The following is an 11061-nucleotide window of genomic DNA, read 5'->3' as shown; positions in this document are numbered from 1 at the left end:
GAAATAGAAGAACATAGAAAGAGATTGACATATTAGTATGAGATAGAAAAGGCACAATGGCTTGGAAATTATAGATCTCCTCAGAAACTGCATAGAAACTTACAAGATATTTCTTCTAGATAAGAGAAGAAATTAGTGGAGTTAGGGATTTTGTTGATATGTGTTGGAGTTAGGGTTTGTTGCGTGCTCCCCTTCACCTTTATGCATTGGAATGCATAATTTTGGTATTAATATATGAAGGGAAGAGTCATAATATATTACTTTGGTACCAAAAAGTAAGACATTTTTCCCTTTAAACAAGGTTTCTTCAACATCAAACCATGCATCGTCCTTGGTGAAGATATCCCCCCATGTCTCTTCTCCTTGTTAGTTTATCAAATTTTAACTTTCCAATGAGAATTTTAAGAGCTTGTTTTGTTCAACTTATTAGTTGCACTAAATAATTGTTTTGTTGCATTTGAAAATTCTTCGGAAAAATATATTTTTTTTTGCCGTTATGATATGGGCACAGTGGAGGAGTTGACAACTACTTCAGATAGCAAACACAAGAAAGTTTGAGGGATCGAGAATCGTGATCAAGAGACTTAGGACTGATATTCATGGTTCATTGGTCAACCTGATCATCAAAATGTCAATATGCAAATTGAATCGAGTTTTCAGTTTTCCGAAACTTCAACTACAAAAAGTTTTAACTTCTTAGTTTGGGTTGAGTAGTCTAAGTTAGTCGGGTTATCGAGTCATATGAACATCCTTATTTTCTTGACTACATTTTTTAGCATCGCAGGTAAGACCACTGTCATTCAAGTGATCTTTAATGAATAATTATGGCTCGAGCTTAAGGTATAATAGAATCTAGGCAAACAAAGAAACAAATTTAATTAATTAACTTGTAGCTATCTCAATTAATTAATTTTGTTTTCACTTCCATTATTAAATTTTGGTACTATTGAATTTTTTATAGAACATGGTCCATGCACGGGCACATGGACCCACTAGGCGGGCTCACATACATACTCCAAGGGGCCTAACGTGGTCGGGTACAACGTATTAATGCGTCACTAAATAGCACAGAAAAGGAAAGGTCCGCATGATATCATCGTGAACATAAATATCGAAGGTACGCATCTATATTAACGAGAAAAGTATCTTGATGCACATGACATACATACATGTATGCGGTCCCCATGATTTACATTCATAGCATAATATTAATATTCTTCTCTTTCTCCTTTCATCCATGACGTAGTACATATATGCATCATGTATACATTACATGATGGTCTTCACATTATCCATCACATAATTTTTCATGGCAAGACATGACATGACATACATAGTATTTTGTTTCATTTACAACATGGCGTAATGGACATCACATGTATAAATAGTATAGCATCATATGTAATTACATAGAACACATAAAACATAGCATAAAATAATATTGTGCATGTAGGCCACATGGCAAGTTCGATTCTGTCCTTTGAAATTCAAGTCAACCTATGTGAGCCCATGACATCAGTTTCAAGTTCGAACTTCTGCAAAACTATTTCTCTAATTTACAACGATCCATGTGTTAGACTTCATGCAAACATTAGAGCTTTGCACGAGTAGAGTCTTGTAGTAGTGAAGACTTAGATGAACCATGTGGAAAGCAAACTGATATAAAATAATATACGTTATAATATCTATACATTTTTTATCTCCAAACCTAAATTAAAAAAATGTCAATATTATTTCATGCGGTTTTGATCATATAATTCAAATTCTCCATTTTCACGTTTAGAAAATTTAGGTATGCTCTTTACAATTCTCTGCATTCATATATATAAGTGAGACACAACTTTATAGTATATAAAGAGACCGTGTCAATCAAGAGAGTTCTCTACTAAAAATGAGTTGACGACTCTCTAGTAATCTCCGTATTGTACAATAATCATAATCCTGAGGAAGCGACTCTCTTGCTTGCTAACTACTCGATATCTATATTGACCATTGTCAATCTAGACGAGTTCATTATCAGAGAATAGTTAAAGGTCTTCAAATTGGCATTGCATATCAAGAACACAACTCTAAAAACAAATCAAAGGTTAACTGAAAATTCTCTCGTAGTCTCCTTATTGTATAATCGAAAAGAGAGTAATTGGATGGCTCAATTACAATAATACTATAGGAACCCTTGTCAATCATAAATAGTAGGCATGATATAGTTAAATTCCATATGGAACTTTTATTAATGGGTTGCGGATCAAAGCTGAATAGAATTCGATCTGGTTTTCTGCCGCGGCGGTGTTTTCTGTGTGCGCATGGTCTCCGGCGTTTGGATCTGCGTTCAACGGCCGAACTCCTAAGGTTGTATATTCTCCTCCCTTACAGTTCTTGATAATTTATCTGTTGATCGTTCTTCGAAAACATTTCAGAGCTCTTCTTTTGTTCGATTCACACATCTTTTGTATATGTTTGTGCACGTAAGTTTTTTCGATAGATCCTAATCTGCTGGTAATCTTTACTCTACTGTCTCTGTTCTTTGCGTTCTTCATAGCACGCTATTATGCTAAGTATACAAAATTCCAAGCGTGTTGGTTCTAGGGTTTATAACACATCGCAACTCCCAAATTTGATTAGGCAGAGAAATCGTGTTGAAGATTAGCCATACATCTTAACAACTTATATGAAATTTCCGAGTAATCCACATTAGTCTAGTCGTACAGAACAGTGACATGAAGGTGATAAACTATACTGGCAGGGAAGATGAGCATAGTTTCTAAGGCATGTGGGCTACCTTGGAGAAGGAGCTATTTCCGATTCAGAGAGAATTCTTGTAGACATGATACTAGTTTGTGGGGAAGTGCTTTGATGGACTGGTAGACACTCCTTAAGCTCTCCCAAAACATGACTTATGTCTGGCCTTTGAAGTGCAGTTGATTGAGTGCATGACATGGCAAGTTCTATGATTTTCCAGGCTGAATTGTGGTTGAATTGTCCTCCTAACTTGAAATCAACAATTTGTTGAATGTCTCCTGTTTGGATCATTGGTTCCACCCAGTTTAATATGTGAAAATTCCCACCAGAAGTTCTTGTTATTGCAGGCTGTCCAGTGACCAGCTCAAGCAAGATAATGCCAAGGCTATAGATATCACTTTGCTTATTTACATTACCACACCCTTGAGTTCTGTGTAAAAAAGCACATAAAACATAGAATCAAGTTTCTAAAACAATAAGAAACCAAAATCTTATTAAGTTAAGAGTTAATTAGGTCTCTTGTTTTACTTACCCAAGGTCGAGATATCCTGGTGTACCAGCTAGACGAGTAAAAGGTTGAGATTCATTTTCAGTTGCAAAAGTTCTAGACAATCCAAAATCAGCTATTTTGGCTGTCATTCTCTTGTCTAGTAATATATTTGCAGGTTTTAAATCTCTATGGATAATTGGAGGTTTGCAACCATTGTGTAGATACTCCAATCCTGTAAAATGGCATACGAGAGTAAGTGAGTTCGTTTTTTTTTTAATATTGTCTTTAATGCTTATGATAAAGACAATAGACCTCTGTATATCTCTATAATGATATGTCCACTTTGGACAAAAATTCTCACGGATTTTCCTTAGATTACCAAAAGATCTCATCCCGATAAGGATATTGCCCTATACAAGAAAGAAAGAAAAGAAAATATATGTTCTAATTTAGTTTACTAACCCTGTGATACATCCACTGCAATTTGAAGTCTTCCAATCCAACTAAGAGTATCGGTGTTTGAATTTGTATTTTGGTTTTCTGCATGAAAAACATATAACAAGCTCAGCTCATTGATACCTGGAGCCATTTAGAAATTTCAGTGAGTGATTCTGAGTAGAGAAACATAATATCAATACTTAAGTGTTGCTGTAAACTGCCATTGGCCATATATTCATAAATGAGCGCCTTGTGTTGACCTTCATCACAGTATCCAAGTAGGCAAACCAAGTTGCGATGATGAAGAACCATCAGAAATTGTGCCTGCATTTCAAGTGGGATGATTTCATTTGACTTCATCACTTGTTGGCCATCATATCAAATGGTTAAAGATGGGTAAAAACAAGCAATACTTATCTGCTAGCTAGACTCCAACTTTTTGCAGCCCAACCCGCCCACATGACAGAAGAAAAAAATAAAAAAATTACATGCACCTCTATTCGAAATTCTTTATTGCCTTGTTGTGACGTTGCTGAAAGCATCTTCACTGCAACTGTAGTTTGATCCTTCAGAGAACCAAGATAAACTTTCCCAAATCCTCCTTCTCCAAGAACCACCCCAAAGTTTTCAGTAATACCCACAACCTCTTCGTAGCTATACTGTCTACCCTTCAATTTTAGTGGATCCTCTTGTTTTGATTCGATCGAGTTCTCTAAGGAAATAAGAATCAAATTTTCAACAAGAAGATAACAGCATTTAAAGGCGTACATTATAAAGTATTGTAATCAATATAAGAAATCAAAGAAGAACATACCTTTGGGTTTTCTTGTACAGATTATAGTGACTCCCAATAGGATTACAACAAAGACAAGGGCCGCTATAACAGAGAAAAGAATAGGAATTTCCAACTCTTTTTTCTGGTTGCATGGAGGTGACCAACAGAGTCCTGGATTGCCTTCCATACTGAATGAAGGGAAAAGAAAACCAAATTAACCAGAGAAAGAAAGGTGTAGTTTTGTATTGACTTTAACTTTTCAAAAGAAGAAGTGACCTTAAAATTAAGGTTCCATCCTTAGACTTTTGAAGAAGAGTGTCAGGTACGACGCCGGTGAGTTTATTCCCACTTAAATTTCTGGAAGGAGAAGTACTAACAATAGTTAACACATTGTATTATTTTAGGATAAGATGTTCTTAATAATACTAAATGTATTCTATTATATTGACAGATTTCTTGTGATGAGATGTTATACAGAAGTCGCAGCTGTGGCAATAGCACCAAGAATTCTGGTACTGCCCCTTCCAACTCATTGTAGGATAGATCTCTGAGAAACAAGAACTCAATTAAAACACCTTCATAATATTATGCCTTAATCTTTCAAAGCAAAAACGAAGATCTTTGGAGCATGAAAATAGAAAAGAAAAATACTTACAAATAGTTGATGGCAGTGAGCATGGAGAAGGAGGATGGGATATCTCCAGTTAAGTTGCTTCTGCTCAGGTTACTGCAAAAGTAGATTGGGAATTGTTTTGAATACATCACATAGTGGAATTAGTGAATTGCTAAAGGAGAGGAGAGGCTTTTGGTTGAGAAATTATACAGTGAAATGATTCTTGCCCATGGTTGGACATTGTTGCAATTCAAACCTTTCCATGAGAACTCTGGTGGGCTACAAGGATCACCTTCCCAATTTCTACTAAGCTTGTAATGTTGCTTGATATCACTTATTGCGTTCACTGTGAGTAGTATTAGTAGAAGATGTTTGGTAATATTCGAGGGTAAGAAGAAGAAGAAGAAGAAGAAAGAAGAGAACGTACGATCTTGCAAGAAGGTAAGTGGATTTGGAGTGTCCATGGCGTACAAAATCTCGTACCCGTTGAGGATGGGAGGGAGGCTAGAGATGGATGTAGCAGAAATGGAAAATTTAACCTGCTGGCCGTGATTCACATCGAAGCCTTTTGTGCAAACTGTGTGTGGTTTGAGATATTGGAGTTGAATGGACTGTGTGATGGTTTGGACATCGTTGAGCACAATCTTCATATCCCGAAACTTCCCGGCTTCATGCTTCTCGATCTCCGCAAAATGAAAGCAAACATATAATCTATAACTTCTATAGGCTGTCCCTAATCCAAGTGGAAAACTTGAACCGTTAGCACGACACGCGGTCTGTAACATCAACATTGGCAACTTGTATGGATCATCATCGTTATCACTAGTATTATTGCTCCCAGCAATTACAGCACTTGTGGTCACTAAGCTCGTATTGTTTTGGCAATTGTAACCGCTCCAGAACCGATCATACACATCGTTTGGGTATCTGCAAGCATGTATATTACCATTACCTACAATAATACATGAAAAAAACTTGCATGCATCATGGATTGCAGCTACTCAGTGATATGATCACATCATATGACAAATTCTTCTTTCTTTTGCAGAAAAAAAAATAGTTGCAGGACATGATGCATTCAAGTATGGTTCATAAAGCAACGAATGTGAAGCCTAATTACGTGATTGGGTTGGTGCCTCCAACATCGAATCGGTTCGAAGGGACCAAGAATTTTGCACTGTCAATGGGATTGAGTCGATAAAGAGAGACGTCAAGAGGTCGTAATATCAAAGCGGAAATGTAGGGAACTCCAGAATTGGTATTAACCAAACAGACGTCGATGTAATCTGAGGAAGGATCAGGGAGGGTAATGGCCTCCATAGATCCGCTGTCAAGCTTCACTGTTCCCCACAAGTTGACGCCGAGGTGAAGGTCAAAAGTGGGGGTGGAGTTTAAGCCATCATAATTGCCATACACATAGGAAGCTCTGATGAGATATTTAGTCATTTTGGGTGCCTCTGTTTTTAGACGGTAGCAGTTCCTTGTGCCATTTGGAAAGCTTCTTAAGCTCCAGTATATAGGTCCCCAACGTGGACGAAATTCTGCTAATATTTGGTTGCTCATTCCAGATCCTATCATGTCTTTGTCTGTTTTATAAACCAACCCATCCCATTCGTTTACGGTATCTTCGAATCCGCCGCAGTCGATACTAATGAAACCTATCATTTCAAAATTCGAACAATTACAAACTTCGATTTATTTCTTAAAACTACTTACACGCATTCTCGAGTTCAAGAATTGCTCAAGATGCATTGAAGCATTACCATTTACTTTTTTGTATTTGAAAATTAATTTGAGTTCTAGCACAAATAAGATGTTATCTACGTCCCAAATTTATTTAACGCTTCTTATCCGCTCTCTCGTATTTAAGAGTCAGGTGGGATCATAACTTTATATATCATGTGTTTATATGATTTTTGTTAAAATATATATATATACGTTAACACTTCTCTATTAGAAATATTTGAATTTTGCAAAAATATATATATATATATATATATTGTTAGACTCTTCACAATTGTGCTTACAAAAATGGAGATATAGAATAAAATAGGTGAAATTTGACAACAATATTATCATTCCTAATTCCAAAATATAGCAATTCCAAGATCACTTTATGAATATTTTATCACAAAACATTACTTTTATGTCCCTTTGACTTTTCTCAAAAGCATTTATAAGTTAATTTTCAAGTACTGTTTCATTAACCAATCAAAAAGTGTTTTTAAACCTAATAATAATAATAATAATAATAATAATAATAATAATAATAATATATTTAAAAGTAATTTTTTATATAATAAAATTATCAAAATGACTTGTTGGTGAGTGATTTATTGAATATTTGGTTCTATACGTTTAAAAATGATTTTCTATCTCTAAGGTGAACTTGTATCATTAAAGGCAGGTTTGAAAATGATTTTATAATTATAATTAGATTTTGATTTAAATAAAATATTTTTTTAATGATTAGTGTTATTTTAGAATAAAAATTATAAAAATAAAAAATAAAACTAAAAACATGAAAGGCTAGGAGAATTTTCAAGTAGTTAGAAAAATATACAAAATTAGTTTTAAAAAATTATTTTTGGCCTTTTAACTTCAATTTATAACGATTTAGCCTCCAACCGTTTATATTTAATCAAATTTAAACGGGTGCTACAAACTCTAAATCATTAAATAATAAAAATTAACATTTAACTTTGATTAAAAAAAAATTACAATGGCATAAATTAATTGTTATAAATTTAAAAATACATAAACTAAATTATTACATGCTAAATTTCAAAATATAAATGGTTATTTTTACGAACATACATACAAGAATATTATATTTATGAAAGTGTAAAGAAACGAAAAGTGTATTACTAATCGAGAAAACTATAGAGGATTAGTGGGAAGAGTAATCTGGCGATACGAGAAAGATTATAAATTTATAACTAAGGAACATCATCTTATTCTTATAAACTTTTTTGAAAGACGAAAAGTAAAATAACGAGAACCTATATTTTGAACAATATCATACTACTATGAAGATATAGTTTCTACCTTCGGGAGATTGGGCGGCGTAGACGAAGTGAAAACCCGTCGCCAAAACGCATAGCGAGGCAGCACAAACCCACCTCCGTTCGACACCCATTGCCACTTCAATGGAACCAAAATTTGATTCTTTGTATTTTGGTTCCTAATTGATATCTCTTTATAGAACCAAACCTTTGTGTTCTTTCATTCAAGTCTCCCTCTCAATTTCGTATTCAATGCTTGCTCCCACATGGACCCACCCTTGACCATTTCCAACACTCTATGCCAAAATTTCGTTTTAATTCTCTTGTTTCGTGTAACAACTCGGCTTTCTACGTAATCACGAGTATTACTTAAAATAAAGGTTTGTAATTTAAATGAGAAACATTGTTTGCTCGAGATACCCTTTTAAGAAACGCTTAAAGGACATCCAACACAATCACAATCACAATCTTAAAAGTACCATCTATGCAATCACAATCTTACTAGTTTCCATAACCTAGCTCGATAGGGAAAGCCCAAAGAGAACAACATCTGCTAGCAGTGGGTTTGGACCGTTACGAGGAGTTTTTTAAAATAAAAACTTTCAGTGTGGAAGCTATTTTTAAAACATAAAATTTCAGAGTTGTTTCGTAACCCTATTCGTCACTATCATTGATAGTCAAAATTATGGATGGATATCGTAAGGAGAAGCTGCTCGTACTGTAGCCGTTGAACGATGTTGGAATCGCAGGCTCGTCAACCAAATGACGCACAAGAGAAAGGTAAAAGAAAACAATTGAGCACACAAATTGGCCACACGTCACTTACGATCATCGAGATCGACCACTATTGATGCTGTTGTTCAACTACATCGACATTCGAGGGTCATTCCCCAAATGGATTTGTTGGAAATTAAAAATTTATTTTCACAGTGGAAGCCTCGAAATCGATTTGACTTCAAATAAAACATTTAGATGAAATCAAGAACTCTAACATTGTAGATGACAAGCCTCTTTATTGTGTTCCAACGGTATAGAACGTACTCTTCTAACACAAGTAATTTGACTCGTGGGAGACTCTTGCAAAAATAAAAATAAAAATTTAACTAGAAAATAATATATTCAAATATCTATTTTTATTTAAGTTAAATTTAAATAAAATATTTCAATATATTCTTAACCTATTTAAATTTGATTGAGATTTTGATTGAGATTTAATTTTGATTTGGTCTAGTCAACCAAGTCAAGATCAGACTTATATTGATTGAACAATGACTAAATTCTCAAAATTAATTTTCTTGGTTTTACTCACTTAAATTTAAACTACTCAAATTGGATCTCGAACGGTTTCAATTAATTCAATTTAGTTTAATTTAATTCAATTCAATCTCGATTATACTAATGCTATCGATTATGATACGACTTGATGATATTTTTTTCATAAATTTTGGTGTTATCTCATGCAATCCCTACATGAAAGTGATGAATAAGAATTGAATGGTATTCTATTCTATAAAGCCAAAATGGCACACATCAATCAAAATTGCCTATCAAAAACACTACTTTTCATAATGCATTTTAAATTTGTATTTAAAATATTATAATCATCCGACCCGTGTCAGTAATTGACAGAGAAGTTTCAATGAAGGATAAGAAATGTTGTTAGTAGCCGTTACCAATGAGCGAACCACGGTTAGTGACAAGGGTTACTAACGGTGGGCACGACCCTAAGAGAAGTAAAGATAGTATGAGAATATCTAAATCATTTTAGTATATCCTTAAAAAAAAGACAGAGCTACTTCTTCCATCAAAGCTCCCTTTCAATCTTTTATGAATGTTTGAATGTTGAAAAGGTTGTATATATATATAGAGAGAGAGGTCTTCTTCAATCGATATCTAATGGTTGGCTCAAAGCGATGACTTAGGAGTCTTCCGACTTAGAAAAATCTTATCATGTTTTTGTCTGATTCACTTTCTTCATATGCACGGCACTCCATATTAATAAAACCTGTAATTTTCATATTTAATACAATTACTAACTTTCTTGGATCCTTTATATTTTGGATTAGTAGTGTTTGATATATTTAATTTTTAAAAAATAGAAAACAAAAATAAAATGGTTATTAAATAAAATCAAAGATTGAATAAGGTTAGTTTTTTTTTTTATAAATTTTGATCGATCCTTACATGAAAGTGATGAATAATAACTAAGGAATAGTAGAAAAATCGAGTCGTTGATAGTTGTAGATGAAGGTTGTCGCTCGTAAAATTTGGTTTCAATTGTTTAAGAATAATGTAGGTCGAGCAACATTAATCTTCCCCCAACAAAAACGGTACTAATTCCATCAAGCTCAATTTGACACGGTACGAAGACTATTTGAGCAATGGACATAGACTCATCTCCAAAACTGACCTTTCGATGTTTCATTAATGTTTCAATGTCAAATGTTGAATAAGTTGTATGGGCCTTCTTCTTGCTTAATCCAAACTCCTAAAGAAGTTATTTCAAAGTGATGAAAACGTCCTGATCTAACCTAAGGGCTACAACGTAAATGAGAATATGACCGTCCTAACTTCATTTTCATGGTCTTCACCATGTTGTTATCCGTACAAGAAATAGCACGTGGCTTGAGTATTTAAAGAAATACTAAATAAATAGCCCCTCTGTTTGGGTCGAGAAACACAATCACATGCAATCATGGTGGGACTTATCTTTTCATAGAAATATTGTGGTCTTATACTCTACTTTCCATTATGGGTGAAGTTGGTTGTGTAGTAATTCTCTACACGTGGCTCATGCATGCACACATGGACCCACCAAGCGGGCTCATGTACGTACTCTCTAGGCATACCCTTCGGCTAGTGCACGCTCATGCTCATGCTGCTAGAGCCACAGGGAAATGAGCCTCCATAATATCATGGCGTGCATAATATCATTGGGTATGTGTCCGTACTAATCATAACGGATAAGTATTCTGATGCACGTGACATACAAAATGCATCA

The 11061-nt window shown here is 34.4% G+C and overlaps 1 protein-coding gene across 1 annotated transcript; it reads right to left on the bottom strand.

Annotated features, from left to right (window-relative positions):
- Positions 1-2606: 2606 nt before the first annotated feature.
- On the bottom strand, positions 2607-8222 carry LOC111807247 (putative leucine-rich repeat receptor-like protein kinase At2g19210). The gene is made up of 13 exons (XM_087129126.1): positions 8104-8222; positions 6176-6713; positions 5483-6057; positions 5266-5401; positions 5098-5169; positions 4918-4989; positions 4719-4799; positions 4482-4630; positions 4162-4379; positions 3868-3991; positions 3692-3769; positions 3272-3461; positions 2607-3169 (listed from the first exon to the last, which is right to left on the bottom strand). Exons 1-13 carry the CDS (start codon positions 8192-8194, stop codon positions 2776-2778), a joined length of 2718 nt encoding a protein of 905 aa, XP_086985252.1. The 5' UTR covers positions 8195-8222; the 3' UTR covers positions 2607-2775.
- Between the last annotated feature and the right edge of the window lie 2839 nt (positions 8223-11061).

The sequence above is a fragment of the Cucurbita pepo genome, chromosome 12, assembly GCF_057944985.1.
Source record: "Cucurbita pepo subsp. pepo isolate OVF chromosome 12, ASM5794498v1, whole genome shotgun sequence".
Classification (NCBI taxonomy): Eukaryota; Viridiplantae; Streptophyta; class Magnoliopsida; order Cucurbitales; family Cucurbitaceae; genus Cucurbita; species Cucurbita pepo.
The sequence above is the reverse complement of the archived record's forward strand: the minus strand, read 5'-3'. Positions and strand labels throughout refer to the sequence as shown.

What these genes read in the sequence shown, in the direction of transcription:
- LOC111807247 (XM_087129126.1), bottom strand. Translation starts at nt 8,194, where the DNA reads ATGGGTGTCGAACGGAGGTGGGTTTGTGCTGCCTCGCTATGCGTTTTG. An exon ending in ACTTACCTTCTTGCAAGATC is followed by an intron (nt 5,402 to 5,482) that starts GTACGTTCTCTT and finishes TACTACTCACAG; the next exon opens with TGAACGCAATAAGTGATATC. An exon ending in GATGGAACCTTAATTTTAAG is followed by an intron (nt 4,631 to 4,718) that starts GTCACTTCTTCT and finishes CCCTTCATTCAG; the next exon opens with TATGGAAGGCAATCCAGGAC.